This window comes from Heliangelus exortis, chromosome 3 (genome assembly GCF_036169615.1).
Source record: "Heliangelus exortis chromosome 3, bHelExo1.hap1, whole genome shotgun sequence".
NCBI lineage: Eukaryota > Metazoa > Chordata > Aves > Apodiformes > Trochilidae > Heliangelus > Heliangelus exortis.
In genome coordinates this window covers 78,145,492-78,161,669 of record NC_092424.1, presented here as the reverse complement: position 1 = coordinate 78,161,669, position 16,178 = coordinate 78,145,492, and the positions used below count along the sequence as shown (strand labels likewise).

Genomic DNA, 16,178 nt, shown 5'->3' with positions numbered 1-16,178 from the left:
TTTCTTCAAATTGCCATGAGGAGGGGAAAATTTACTTTCCCAGCCCTCCAGTTTCTATAGATGACTGTGAAACTACATGCTCATTTGGCACAAGGAAATCAAAATATGCACCTTGTTTTCCTCTCTGTCATGCTCAGGTAAATCACTGATAAGTTTAGAAAGGCTGCACTGCTGCACAAATATATGGTCAGAATGAGCATGTAGTTAAACACAGAAATGTCTCAACTCTGAGTGACTTTCTGCATCTCTTATGCCAGGTAGGAGGGTAAGAGTAGTGCAGAGGATAAAATTCAGCCTTGGAAAGAGCCCTGCCCATTGCTGAAGCAGATGCTGGACTCCAGAAAGCACTTTTTGAATCCTTTCAGGCTTAAAGATAAGAACCCACTATGCGTATGAGGCTTGGAGCAGGAGAGCTCTTCACTTGTCCTTCCACTCTTTGCCAATACTACAAGCATCCTTTGACTGCTTGAGTGATTTCAAAGGTTTCTCTAGTAATAAATCTGTGGGGCTTATGCATCATGTTGTTTGTCTTTTTTTTTTTTTTTCAAATGCAGAAAATCCTAAAGCAAAAGCAAAACCCAAGGTGCTCATTAAAAAGAAATAGGGGCTAATTTAAGATACTTTTAAAGATTACTTCTTCTTAACTGCTTTAATCCAACTTTTTTCTTCTGTGAAAAAAACCCAAGCCTGTCCAGCTGCCATCAAGATCACCTCTTTGTAGTAGCTACAAAACCCACTCTCTACCGAAGTGCACATTTTCTTTGCTCTTCAATTATTAACAAGGTTTAATTTCAGGCAAAAAACCATTTTGGACCCATTAGAGAGGCTTTGTGCATTGGATGTGCTCCACCTGACATTCCTTCCCAACAATTTTGGCCCAGAAGGAGGAAACCACTGCAATTCCCATTTCCAAACTGCAAAGCAGCTTCCAGCACCACCAGCTGAGTACTCAGTGCATTTTAATCAGCTCAGGAATGTTCCCAGGCCACTGCGTCGAAATGAAACGTGCACACAACAGAAGACTTGCTCATTGCCAATCAATTTTTCAAGTTACTAGGCCTGCCGAGTTCTCTCTGCAGAGCAGAGCTGCTTCAACAAAAGCAGTGATATTCCTCAAGGGGCCAGGGAAAGGAAAAAAAAAAGAGAAAAAAAAGCCATATTTTTGCATAATCACAGCTTTCAGTGGTACAAAATTCACCGCTCTGTGGGAAATTGCAAAACAAAAAGTCTTAGTAAGTACGAAGTCCTCGGTGCTCTGACATGTTAATACAAGGGAAAAATTGCCTTACATAGAAGAGATTATGGAGATTTGGCACCATTTTTCTTTTTCCAGGTCTTTATTGAGAGTCTCATCAGAGTTACAGTGAGGAACATCACGGTTTGAAGAGCTCTGCGAGCAATATAGCAGCTCACAAATCCCCCTTCTGCTGCTCAGGTCTCCTTCAGCAGAAGTCTCCCTCACCTCAAGGAAGCTCAGGCTATAGCATGATGTTATTTAGCCCCTGCTGGCAGTCTCAGTTTGCTTAATTAACTTTTTCCAATTTATTGCGATTTCTTGCAGATCCAGCACAAATGCTCTGTCTTGGCTACTGCAAAGCTGACTCTGAGAAATTTTGCAGAACAACTACATGTATTTATTGCCACTTACACAGTGAAAATATATAGGCTTTGTCTATGCACAGTAGAGAAGAATGGCACATTTCTTTTTCCTTTTGTTTGAATTTAGAGGCTGTTTTTTTGTCTATCACGTATTTATTTCTATATATTGGTAAATAAGGTCAATAATTAGGTAGCTTAAAAGCCATCTGTGCACATACCCAGTCTTACAACAGAGACAACAAGTAGAGGATGACTGTGTAAGACCTCTGTACTTGCCTAAACTTCAGTGATGAAGAATATGAGAAAAAGAAACCTGAGCTGGCTGTGGAGAAACCATCGAACAAAAAATCGACCAATGATTTAAATTAGAAATGAGGGTACTGGTGGTGCAGATCTCAGGCACATTCCACTCCACAGGCGTTGCCCTTGGCTTGTTTCCTGGGCAGGGCTGGGAGAGAGTCTCCAGGGGGGGTAACAGCACCCAAGATGTGCACATATGGAAATTTCTTCAGGACTCAAAAAGCTGATTCTCCCAGCAAGGGATGACAAATGATGCCTTCAACACCACAGCAATAGTACACTGAGGGTGAACACAGAACTAGATGCCATTCTGTAAGCTTGCTGGGTTTTGGCTGTACCCTCCTGAATTCAGCTGTATTTTCTGGATCATTGCAAGAAACTCTGGCATTAATTTTTTATTTTTTTGAAGAGAGTTTGGCCTGGTTTCTCAAGCCAAGTAGGCCACTGGCTTAAAATGATGGGACTCCAGGGAACCAAGAGAAACTGAGCTAAGTCAAAAGACTAGCAACATTTATAATGGTTTTCTCCAGATATAAGTGAAACATGCATTTATTTAGTTTTTGTTTGCTCTTTCACTGGTGTCACAAGAAAGTAATGCATTTTTATTTATGGCTTTGCAGTCACTGTGGGATTTGTAAAAGGAGGATGATCTTGCATTTCCTGTCCTTTAAATAGTAAAAAAAAAAAAAACAAAAAAGAATTTGAGCTTGGTGAGAAATTCTTTCTTCTTATGAGCACTTCATGTGGAGATACAGCTTTAGGCACATTCTTTCCTAACTGCGCAACATTATAATGTAATTAAGCACAGTCACTTGCAAAGAAGATCTTGAAGCAATAACATAAATAGACCTCTGTCAACCTCTTGTTTCAACATAAAATGAAACCATAATCTTTAAATGCTTCTGGAGAATTTTTAACAAGCAAAAATGCATTTGCTTTAGAACATTTTACTCTTTCCTTGAATGAAGTTCTTCCGAGCATTACCAGAAAGTGTTGTCTTGGATTGTTTTATTTCATTAGTAGTGATCATCCTGAGCAAGATTAAGCAGAGTCAGCTAGTCTGTGGCAAGGCCAAACCCCGTGGCTTTTATTAAAGCCTTTTATATGCAAGAGACATATTATCTCATATTAAGATGTAATTTCATCACCCTGTTACACGTATCCCAAAGATGTACTCACTCATTCATTGCGATCCCACTTTCACAACAACAGCTGACCTGGTTTGTAAATGGTTTCCTTCCATTTATGTCACTCTGATCAAATGAGCTTTAAACAGCAGTTAGTTAAAATAAAAAACAAAACAAACCAAAACATCCCCCATCTTTGGTGATGGAAAGGATGTACTGTGTAGCCAAGCTAGATAAAGGAAACCTCTCCTGGAATTGTGCTGCTTTACAGATATTTAATCAGGGACAGAATCACTGGAGCCCATTAGATATATCTATGGATGGACAGGCAGGAAACCTGAATACTATTCCCAAATCAAGTATAGACCTTCTGGAAGTTCAGCTACACTCCCTTGGGTCTCTGTTTCCCTGTAAGAGTGCTTTTTAAAAAGTGATTTGAAGCCTTCATGTGAGAAATACTCTGCAAGTGTCATAAATCAGTAACAGAAGCTCTAATGGCCACATCTTTTTCCCTTAAAGGCTTCCCGTGGTGCCAGCGTCACACATGGAGACTGCTCTGCAGCATTTTGCTGTTGTTTTTTTTTCCTTATGAATTGTTTGAAGATGGGCTCTGGTTACTTGTTTCTCATTATAAACCTGTGCTGAGATTTATGGATTTAAATACTGGTGAAAATCCAATTGCTGCCATAAATTTCCACATTACCAGTGCTCTGCGCATTGCCAAACACACATTTGCTTCCTGGTTGTTGCAATGACATTTTTTACAAGATGCTGCTGCCAGTGAGACCAGATGACAGTGCTAATGACCCATGTCCTTGTTCTCTGCTTCCCTTGCTTACGCCTCTTGTTTCTCCACACTCAATTAAGGAAAGGAATTGAGGTTAATATTCCTGTCCTTGAAATTAAATCTATCCTTGCCCCACAGTGCAATTAATGAAAATAATTTGGACATAGAGCCTTTCATCTTTAGGTCACTGGTTTATTTAGTAGGAGTTGACAACAACTCATGCCATTAATTTGTCTGCGGGGTAGCAAACACAGAGAGAATCAGCTCTGTAGCCCAGATCACAGCCATTCACCTTGCAAAACCACTGCCACAGCTTCACACTCCTCCTGCTCTTTGACATGAAAAGTTGTGGTGGCTACAGGACTTCTTGTATCACAGGTCCTGCTGCAGCCAGCTGGCAGACACACCATGGCCTGTGCTGCTCTTGATACTGCTACTTCTAGGGATAATAAACCTGGCTATTGTATCTCAAACACTGGCTTTGGTCCAAATAACAAGTCAACATATGATATGTACTCTTACTGTGAAAAATGTGTAAGCATTATATATGTATATATGTTATATATCTAGCTATTAAATGATTTTAAGGGCCAGAACATGTTCAGCAGCACAAACACAAGAGCTGGGTCAAAATGGGTGTAGGTATCATCTCTGGTTTTCCTCACTGGAAGATGCTGACAAATGGGTGTTTTTGTGGGATTCACAAATGCTCAACTTCAGGCATCTGAGAGGAATCTCTACCAGATCCATCTGTGCAGTGTATGGGGACGCTGACTCACAAAACAGAGATGGGTGTTCTGCATCTCCCACTTCAGAAGCTTAAATTCAAGCTCATGGCATGAATTGCTGTGAAGGAACACAACTCTCCCTTGCCTGTGGAGCAGATGGGAAAAATCATCTTTGTGAATACTTCTACTACCCCTCTAGCTATGTCCTACTAGGCTAAACTCTGAGAAAATTGTCATCATAGAAAGAATAACCAGGTACTGACTTGAGCCCATGGTTTGGGCTGGGACCTTAAAGATCATCTTCCAGCCCCCCTGCATGGCCAAGGACACACCTCCCACTAGACCAGGTTATTCCAAATTCTGTCTAGCCTGGCCTTGAACACTTCCAGGGATGAGGCATCCATAACTTCCCTGGGCAAGCTGTTCCAGTGTCTCACCATTCATTATCCCTGTACAGCCCTGATCCTTGTTACAGAGAAGGCTGCATATCTTCAAGCTTATGGCAACAGGGACTTCTTCCATTTGCTGCTGTCCTCATACAGCAGGGCAGGCTTTCCAACCTCGACAAGCACATTCAGCTCTTGAAATAAAGAGAAATCTGTAGTTTTCTTCATCTCTTCAGAACAAAAGAAAAAAAGATCCCAAGAATCACAGCTTAACTTATCAGGCTGAAAAATTTTGAACTCTGCTCTGGCTGAAAGAAAGGCGAGAAAGCATTAGTGCATTATCATCACTCACAACAATTAGGAGCATTAGTCCAAGTAAATGAGATGCTGGATCATAAAGGTTCAGGATAGCTCAAAGTGTTCCTCATCTGATTCTTAAGGGATTTAGAATCATGCCAAGGTGATAAAAGAACAGCATAGCCTGCAATTCATTGCCATACTGTACAGCAATATTTTTGTGTGACTGACTGACTGCAGTAAGAGTGATGTTTCATTCAATTTTTGACTCTCTTGTGGAGGTGCTCACTTTTCTTCTTTAGACATTCTTGGGCTGGACCACAGGACAGACTACAGAGCTGATAGCACTGAGATTTGGGACATCTGTTGTGATGATCTTGCATAAATCTGTACAACAGAGTGCTGCTGTGGTGGCTTGAATGCAGATGAATAAATGCCTCGCCTGAATGCTTCTGTATTTAAGGCGTATTTTAGAGCTACTGTGCACTTGTTCATTACGCAGCAGGAGGAATGCTGAACCAGAACATAACCAGTCAGCACTTATAAACTTCTTTCAAGCATGTTTTAAAACAGCCAGCTCATTCATCCTGCAAGCTAAAAGGGCTCTTGGGACCTGGCAGCACTGGCAGATAGAGGGCTACTACAGATAATTTTATATTACACTGCCAGCACAGACAGCTCTTTTGTTTTAAAACAGGATATAAATCTCAGATTTCTTAAATATTACTTTGTAAGTTACTTCTTAATTGATTCTGATATGGCTTTTTTGGGGGTGGAATAAGTAATTATGAAAAATATTGCACCAAAAATGTCTTTCGGTGCAAGATGCCAATTCAGATGTAGAAACCTTCAGCAGAAAGTTGCTCATCACTACAGGCCATCTGAAAGAAACACAGCTGTTGCAGCTGCTGCTATGATACCAGAGAAACTTCCCCGGGCAATGTGAAAGAACATATCCTCTTCCTACCCCTGCACGTGCTGTTTCCAATCAAGGATTGTTCTGTCTTGGGAGCCCGATGTTTGCTGAAGACCAAAGAGCAGCTACTGGGGCACGATACTGTCTGCAGTCGTGACAGCAAAAGGGGCTGAGCTGGAAGAGGAGCAGCCCCTCAGTTCAACTGGCAGAAACGGAACAACTCAAATTTTTAGGGATCCCATCCCCTTGCAGGTCTGAGGGTAATACACCATTTGCTTCCCTGTACAGCCAGTTTTACAATCCTGCAGATTCCTTTTCCTCTGCTTCATTTTTCTTGTAAATGTTTGAGATTTCATTCTGTTTGCTTTCAGAAAGGGACTTTGCAGGTTCAATTTCTGTGACCCTTCGAGGCTCTGCTTTCCCTCCATAACTTCCATACCCAGACTAGAAGTAACCAGAGGCAAATGAAGATAGAATGCTGCTTAAAAACTTGTAACATTAAAATCTGCCGTTAGACTCTGATCTCCCTACTAATGGTGTTCTGAAAATTACTCATTTCACTGTTAAAAATTGGATCTCAAGTAGATCAAGGCTGAACTTTTCTAGAGCTATTTTCTTTGTAATTAGGTTATGTGACTTTCTTTAGCAACTGCTTAATCTTTACATCAGTCTCACTGGCAGAGACAAAATTTGTAGGAGCTGAAAGAGTATGGGAAAGCTGTGTGCCTTTATGTTACATCAGCTTGCTCCTTTTCTAGCTTCGAGACTGGGAACCAGAGAGGTAAAAAAAAATAAAATCCCCTAAATCTGAGCTTTCAGACAATCGAAACCAAGTCAGATTCTTAACGTTCATCCCTTTTTGCACCTTTCATGGTTTATCACAATAGGATTATATTTAGAAAGACAATAGGTTCTCAGCCTGAGCTCCTGCTCCAGAAATAAGTTAGCTAGAAAAGTTCTTTTGTTGATTGTGTTTTTTGGTTTTTTTTTTTCCTTTTCAATGGAGGCGGAAATTCATCTGTTCCTCCACCTTGCTCAAGTTGCTGACCTGGAGAACAGCAAGTGCTTGTAGCTTTCACATGAATACATTGGCTGCTTCTGCTCTTGGAAAGGAAAAGCCCCGTCAGCTGTACCTGTTCACAGCCAGTGAATGCTGAGGTTTGTCCAGGAGATGCAGGTTACATGGTCCTAACACCACAGAATTAAAGTAGCTGAGATGGAAAATTTGGTTTGACCAATTCTGGGGGGGGGAGCATGCCATAATACTGACCAAGCCAGCCACACTCACATCCCCAGCTGTGTTGGCAGAGCTTTTTCCTCCTCCTCCTTTCAGGTCTGCACTTCCAGAGCACTCTGGAAAGCAACCATGAAATAAATAGAAATCCTTCACCACAACACTTGTTTCACTGCATGGTTCCTTTGGCAGCACACTCTCTGGAGGGTTTGTGCCACGTCTCCTGCTGTGTTTCCTGAATCCAGAGATGTGGGATACAGCGTGAGCAATGACCTTGGTTTCTAGGTTTGTTTTTTTTTTTTTCCCTCCTAAACAAATAAAATAAACACCTACTCAACCAACTCTCACTTCTTCAGTGGTATGATGAATGTAAAAAGATCACCTTATACCTCAAATTTTACTCTAGCTCTGGTGTCTGGCAGCACTCTGGGACACCTGGAGAGGTGGCTGAAGCCCTCTAAGGAAAACCAGGAGAGCTCTCACCAGCAGGCTGCTACCACCCAGCCCTGGCACTGGGCTCTGATGTAAAGCACAGATGCACCCACCACAAGGGCTCCTTGCACCACCTCAGCCTCTCAGGTCCTATCAGAGCCCTTTACTGACAGAAGCAGTGTGTGCCCTGCAGACCTCAGGCAGCCTTCAGAGGACAAGCTAATTTAGCTTCAGCTCCCTACCTCACGAACAATTCCCAGCTATGCTCCAGCCACGCTGCTAGTGATGATGTAAGAAACTTTAATAAGAGACTGATTTGCACGTACCGGGTTTAACTTTTTGGAGGCAGCTGTTCGAGGAGTCCTCTGGTGACAGGCACAGACAAGGTCCTCTGGGGCCTTGGAGAACAAAAACGTTCACAGGGGCATTTCTGCAGCAGTGCCTTGGCAAATAGGGACATCTTCAGATGATGGGACAATCCATGCCCTCTCTAAGCCTAATCTTTGTATCTGTTTTCAGAAGGGAGTCCAAGTAGTCTTAAATCTGTTGTATGGACACCAGCTCTGCTGCAAAAAAAGGCTCAGTGCAAACAGCTCTCCTCCTTTTAAGCAGATTTTGTCCACCCCTATCACACAGCAGGAGCTACCAGGACAACTGTGTTTGCTTTGGAAGTTGCTCAAAGGCAGCCCAATGGGTGAAGTCTACCTTTCTGCTACCCAGAAAAAAACCAAAAAAAGGAACAGATTCTGACAGAGCTTTTAGACAAATCCACCTCATATGATCTTCGTATCTGCTACGACTAAAGATCTTTTTCCTAATTTTCTGCTAAAACCTAAAATAGGGCCCCATCCCACATGTTGAGTCCATAGGCTGTTACTCCTTGGTCTTCTGCCTAAATACCCCAGGAGAGCAGTCTACATGCAGCTGCATCACAGCCTCTCCCCTTCCACACCAGTGGGAGGGAAAAGTGTGGCCAGGAAAAGGGAATACCCAGGAAAAGGGAATACCCTTGCATTTCCACCAGTCTGCACATGAGTATCAAGAGATTTACATTGAGGCAGGGCGCATCTGCAGTATCTGCACTGCTACAGAGGTGGAGTTGGGGTGCACTGTGCCACCCCACATCTGCCCCAGCCCTGGCAGGGAGCTGTGCTCTCACACCAGGGAGGCAGGAGATCCAACCCCCTCCTGCTTCCAGAGCTGCTTCTCCCAGTGCCTTTGGCTTCACAAGGCTGGATATGCTTTTTATGGCTTATAAGACAGGAAAAAGCTCTTCTCTTTCTGCATGTAAAAGGCAATGGTTCCCCATGTGGTAGAGTAGTTGGGCTGCCTTTCTCCAAGTTACAAGGGGGGTATCGATAAAATATGTAAATATGCAAACACAAACCTATTTTATCTCAGATACTACTCAGTAAAAAGCACATAGTTATGAATAAAACTTTTTTTTTTTTCATCTATGCTCGTTTAGGTTAAAGGCCCAGGATTAGCAGTATTCTAAGACAGTATTTTATTTATAATTACAACTGTTAAATATTTTGATCTAAATTCAGTGTTGTTCTTTTAAATATTGCTCCATGACCAAAGTCAGGATGCAGGTTCAAAGTCAAAACATTTGCAGCAAAACTGTCCAAGTGGGGTGGGAAATCTAAACTGTTCCTGCAAGAAGTAAAAAATAAGGGTTACATAGGCACAGAAAGTAACTAATGCACTGTCACATACACAGACCTGTATTTATCTGTCTCTAGAGAACTTGATTCTCACAAGCACTGAGTACCACTAACCTAGTGACACTATTATTATATTAACCAGTTAAGGGGTCACCTGTGTCTGTGGTGTGGCAATGGAAGCCCTTAAGCAGTAAAATCCATTATGAGCAACACAGAGAAACTCCAGGGAATGGAATTTGTCCGAGCTGAAGGATGAAAAGACAAGTGTTTATCCTTTTGTGGGACATCTGTAGGAAAGATGTGGCATTCTTAAAGTATCTTGGATCCACAGTTGTGAGCAGGACTGTTCATCCTAAGCCCTATTGCTGCACACAGGAAGGGAAGAGCTAAGGGCAGAAGAATTTTCTTCTGGCAGTGGGAACAACTGCATGATGATTGTTCCCCCACCCCGGGTGGGATTCCATGGGAGATCAAGGATGCCCTGGCAAGTGCTGGGGCATTTGTACATGTTTGTGGAAGTCTCTCAGCTTTTATTAATTAGATTCCTGACAACGCAATAAAACCCTGTAGCAGAAAGCCACACCGCTCATTCCTGAATCATATGAAATCAGTCACCATTTTATGTACAAGTTTTGAATTACAATATTCAACTTCTCGTCAGAAAAAAACCCCAAAAAGCCTAAAAAAAGCATTTTTGGCAGAACTGTGCAGTGTACAGAAGCATTCTTTCAATTACACAATTATCTTACAGAACACATACTGTAACAAAAAGCAGAGCCTGTTACATTTTCTGAGAAGGCAGTGCCCAGAGGAAACGAGATGTTTCACCTCCATTATTAGAGAAACAGCTTTAACTGGACAAGAGTTTGTGAAAAAAAATTCTGAACACTCAAGATAGTTTAACAGAAGAATAAAAGTACATTTGTAAACAACTTTTTAAAACAAGAGTCTTATGAAAATAAGAAAGGTCACTGAAAGTTAAGCTGTTAAACATTTCTTAATCCAAACTGCTATATTCTACCCTTAAAGGTTTGTTTTTTGTGGTTTTTTTTTTTTTTCATGATACACAGATTTTGACACACTGAACACTGAGAAATCTGGACAAATATTTTTCTAAATTCTGGTGGAATTAAGCTCCCTTTTTAAGTTACAAGAGCAATATACCCAACCGTTGAATGGAGTAAAGTTACACAGTGCATGAAAGCACAGTACTGGTTTTACAATTTTAGACCCTTTTAGACCCTTTTTAATGTAAACCCCAAAAAGAAACTGTTAGGACAGATTTATGTATTATGTACCATCACGTTAAGAATTCAATCACTTTTTTTAATTCACACTCTGCCATAAAGTGACCTTTCACATGCAATACTGATTGACCTCAAGTGTATCTCTTGTGACAAGAGCAAACTGTAAAAATCTCCTGGGAAATGATTTTGTGTATGCAAATTATCAACCATGCTACTGAAGTTGAGCACTTCTGCTGCTCTACTTCATGCTTCAGCATCTGTTAAGCAAGCTGCTGACCACCCAGTATGTCCCATTTTGGTAGATGGACAGATGTATGTGAACTGCAATGCTCTGGACAACTTGTGCTATTCCTAATACTTCAGTTATTTTCTCTGCCAATTACATTTTGCTATAAATATGCGTGCCCTTAAGCTGATCCCCAATATCAGTTTCAGCTAACTAATCAAATTATCTGCTAAAGTTTTGGGAATGATAACCCTTCCTTTATTTAAATAAAATGAGGGAAGGGTTTCTGACTCCCAAAGGCTTGCCAACAATAGATTTATTTTCAAGAGAGGATGACACTGTTTAGTAAACTGTTGGTCATTTTTGTTGCTCACAGATCAGCACAATAGTACTCATGCTTGTTATCAGGTAAGCAGGCAGGGGGAGAAAAAATAATAAGAGGTTTCTACCACTAATGGTTTTCCAAGTTCTGCTCCTTGGCTCTTATGAATAATTATTCATTTGAAATAAGCACAAGTCAAATTTCAGATTACTTCTCTTATATTTTTGAGGGCTCAGCAGCTAAACTTGAATTCCCAATTTTTTTTCCTTTTGCAAAAGATTGGGACTAAAACCCTGCCCACAACTGAGTAAACCAAGAGTTTATGTCAAGGAATATTTTGCATTATATTTAGAGGATCCTCATTTTTTTTTACCACTTAGAAGGTAATTCATAATCCAAATAATCAATCTGCAATGTAAACAAGTAATGGTGGTAAATAATGACACTGATCATTACATGTTCTGCTTGAGGTCATTAAATGCAATTCTTCAGTCCCAGGGAAGGCAGCAGGCATTCTGTGATGGACTTCCTTTCAACCACAGTCGAATGAGTAGAATAACTGAGATTCCTGATGGAGATCTAAGCCATTTCCCTCATTTTTTTAATAGCTTCCCCTACTTGCATACTCCGCTCCATTTCATGAGTTGCTATTTAAAATAAATTCATTTCTCCAACCCTTCTTTGCCTATCCAAAACAAACTTATTTACGTTATGGTAAATGCTTTTCAGCAAGTAAGTTGTAAGGGAAAAAAAATAAATCCAGGAAGTAATATAAAAGGAGTATTTAAAATTCTGTATTAATTTGTTTTCTGAATTTTCTTTCAAAGATGCTACAGGGACAAAGGCTTTAAAGGCTTAAAACGTACTTTCACACATTTTTGATTCTTTCCCTCTTTTATACAAGGGACCTACTTTGCCCAGTGAAACACCATGGTAACTTTTGCCCAGTAACTAGATGAAACTGCATGCCATTCTCCCCTATAAAGTAAAGAAAATACAGCCTTTTACTTCGACTATTTCATGAATGCACAAGAATACAGGTGTATTAGTCAAAATGCAGGGCTATCAAGCACTGAGCCAAGGATGCTGGCACTGGTTTGCCTACCATTTTGCATGTGGAAAAAATACACTACGTCTACAGGTAAGAGGCATCACTACTGCTTCATGATTACCCTCGCCAGCCAGCATCACCTCTGCAGCTTGGTGCATGTTTAAGTCCTGAAAATAATTGTAACAACAACAGTTTGAGATGAGACACTGGAACAAACCTATTCTGAAACAGGCGAGTTTTTGTTTTGCTTTTATCGAGGTAACACCAGAAACTAAAACCAAGATCTTACAATTTAGCAGCCAGTTTAACACTTGTTAGGCCAGCCTTCACACAGGGAGCATGCACACAGCCACTGTTCTTGATCTAAACTGAGGGCTGTTGGTTAATTCAAGTCACTGTTGTTTTCTCACCTTATCTGATTAACCCGTTGAACTGGATGTCCACCGTAGGAAAAAGAAAATCAAATGATCTTAAGTGTAGCAGACAAATACAGATCACACCAAGAAGCTAACACTCATGAGTTGTCATAATAAGGGATAATAATATCAATAAAAAAAATAATCAGTCTTTTCTGTGCATATTTTTTCATTTGAAAGGTCCCAGGAAATCATGATGTGCCTGGCCTTTTCTGTTGCTGATTTCTGATGACCTCTAATTGTTTTTTGCATTGCTGATAGTAAGTTGAGAGACTTTTGTTTTCATCTAAGAGCTTTTTATGTTCTTGTACCAGGCGGGATGTGTTTTGCTGGTCTTTTTCATCCTGGTCCAGTTCTGCTATTAGTTCTTGTCTAAAATAAAAAAAGAAAAAGCAAGTGTCATTTATAATCTACTTGTGCAGGTGACTTATGTTTAAAATTAGTATTTGATTATCTGGCAATAACTCCTGGCTGTCAGTATTTTGAGAAAAATGAAAAAAGTTGACAAAAAAATAATCCTACTCTTTACTGTAGACTGGGAAAAAAATATCTTCCAAATCAAATCCACATTTAAACTTTCAAATAGCTGCAAGCCATACCTTCCGTCTCTAAAATTGTCCTATATATATATATATATATATATATATATATATATATATATGGCTCTCAGACACAGTTCTACAGGTCACAGTAAAATGTCTAAAGATCCACACAGAATTTCATAAATATATATGAACTATAATTTTTCCTAAAAATAGGTACATTTAAAAAACCAAAAGGTAACTTAAAAGGCAAAATTGTGATAATTTTGGTAATATTTTAGTGAAGTGCTGTTTTCTATCTGGACTCCTAAAAGCAGTGGAAAAGCAGAATCAAGCAAATTATTTTTGTAACTGTCATTTCACTTGATTTATGCTGCAAGTGTTCACTATGCTGTTTAGCAACAATTTTAGATGAAAAAAAGCACTGATAAACTTGCTATAAATTATCCTACAAAACTGATGTAGCAGTTTGCTTTACTATTTGTTTATGAGGTGACAAGGAGGCAAGCTGCCAGCAATATTTTAGTAACAAAATAGTAGTGGAGAAAGTTCATGTTAATTAATTGTTGCCATATGGTTTATAATTACAGTTTAAAAAAAACCTTAATCATTCTGTAAAGGTTGGTCTAATAACTACCTTAGCCAGCACCAAATTCATCAATCACAATTTTTTGTTTAACACCTATGGACAATTATGTTCATTATGTTCAAAACACAGTTTGAGAGAAATGTCTATGTAGACTTTATGAGAAAAAAGGTAAAGGTGGAATCTAAAGGTACAGAACCAACAATTTTGGAAGGGAAACACATTTTTATATGATTTACTGATTCACAGGGAAAACACAGAAATTCAACCAAAATTAAGGTCTTTGTGCTAGCTTCAGTAACTCCTCATGAAGTCTAAAAATCCTAGTTGCACCTGAAAAAACCCACTTGTTCTCATGCTGCTAAAACAGAAGTGAATAGATGATAGAAGACTGATCTTACAGTAGCTTTTTTTTCCTCGTTCTGTGTGCTATTTCTAATGTACAGGAGGTTTATACACAGATTTTTTTCATTAGCTATTCCACTAACACCAAGGCAAGCTCCTCATTAACCACCTGCCTGCAGTGGCTCAGACACTGGTGAGTAACAAGCTGGTTACTTGGTCCAGCATAGGAGTGTATATATATATATATATATATATAAAATGACCTCTTAGAACAGCTCCCCAGTGTCAGGAAACAGAAATGATGAGAAGCAGAAGATAACAGAACGTATTGCAAACTGAAGTTCTGAATTAGATTCAGAATTAGATCAGATTTGGCCCTGGTCCAACAATAGATGCAGTTGCTTCACTTCTATGTGTGCACAAAGTAAGAGGAAAGAGTTTATTTCTAGTGCAGAAGGATGAGAAGGTACGTAAAGGCTTTTAAATAACAGGTCCTAAACTCCTGGCAGAAAAACACAAGATGTGTGGTGATAAATATTGACAGCAAACTGATGATTGACAGAGATCAGATATAAGATACAGACTAACTGCAAAATGAGTAACCTTGACACATTACTCCAAAATCCATTATCCAAGTGATTATCTACGAATCACAGTTTAAAATTTTTAACTGGACAGTCTGCAAAATAAAATTACAAGGTTCCTTAAAATTCTAGGTCTTCCTAGAATGATACAAGATGAACTCTTCCTGAGATGATATGAACAAGCATTACTACATTACATACATGGATGTGCCACACACTTTAAATTAGGACTTGCCCAGAAGCAGAGTCTTGACATTGACTGAAACTTCCAGTTACTTGCTCTGAATCTCTCCCATACAGCTACCAGCTCAGTATTTCTGAGATTAAGGCTGGAAAATAATTATGCCCCGAGAAATGCTACTTCATAAAGGCAGAAAAAATAATAGCCACAGACAACAGATTTTGGATAAAAGAAAGACATAGAAGAACAGAAGAGGTTCAGCACGTTTTACTTACTTTCTCTGCAGCAGCAATGCAATTTCTGTCTGAACTTTCATATATTCTTGTGCCATTTTGCAGTGCTGTTCAAACACAGCCATAGATTCTTTGGAGTTTGGGCATGGTGCTAGAGGCTGAAAATAAATCAGACATGTTAAAAACTAATGAACTGATATCTTAGTATATAGTGTGTTAGAATGTCTCTGCAGAGTATTTATAACATCTTTTAAAAACCAGTAAGGTTTTAAAAATAAGTGTCATACCATGCCCTGGAAAATTTTACTGCACTAATGCCAAAGTTGACTCAAACCTCAACTCTGCAGTCATTAATCTGATGCTGTCTTTGGTACAAGGAACAAAAACTGAAGTAGCATGTAGTCCCTCACACAACAAAATGGATGCAACCATTTAATTCAATCAAGCAAATAATGTCGTATTTTGACAGTCAAACTCAGCTTATATTTGGTTTTAAAGATCATGTTTCCCACGGCTGGTTTTTAATAGCTTGATCATATCTCAGTCAACCAATCTCAGATTACATAATATATTTTTATATACTCTGTCGAAAGTTAGATGGAATATAAACACAGGTAAGTATGCAGCACTATATTTTGCAGCCCAAAATTCACACATTGGAATGAAATGAAAGATGAAGCATCTAATAAAGCATATATTTATTACCTGTAACTGATGATCTAATGTAAGATATGCCATTGGGATGGAGTTATCTGACCCATTGGTCTCTGTAACAACACCAAGAAAATTTTCATGGACTTTCAGAATTAATTCTATTCTTATAGGACACAAACAAGAATACTAAATAATTTCACAACACACAATCTGAATGTGGAAAGGCAGATGAAAATAGCAGCGTTCCAATCCCACTGGCAGGCGAATCATTCTGTTTTTCTGACAAAATTAAGAACTTCAAAAGTACAGCCTATCACA

At 39.5% G+C, this 16,178-nt stretch overlaps 1 protein-coding gene across 7 annotated transcripts in view; it reads right to left on the bottom strand.

Moving 5' to 3' along the window:
* Positions 1–10,070: 10,070 nt before the first annotated feature.
* Positions 10,071–16,178, bottom strand: part of MAP3K7 (mitogen-activated protein kinase kinase kinase 7) — a 47,961-nt gene continuing 41,853 nt past the window's right edge. For all 7 annotated transcript variants that reach the window (XM_071741314.1, XM_071741315.1, XM_071741313.1 and 4 more), the window contains 3 exons: positions 15,912–15,973; positions 15,249–15,364; positions 10,071–13,107 (listed from right to left, as the gene is read on the bottom strand). In XM_071741314.1, the coding sequence (XP_071597415.1) occupies positions 12,927–13,107; positions 15,249–15,364; positions 15,912–15,973 (359 nt within the window). In that variant the 3' untranslated portion in view covers positions 10,071–12,926. The remainder of the gene's footprint in view (positions 13,108–15,248; positions 15,365–15,911; positions 15,974–16,178) is intronic.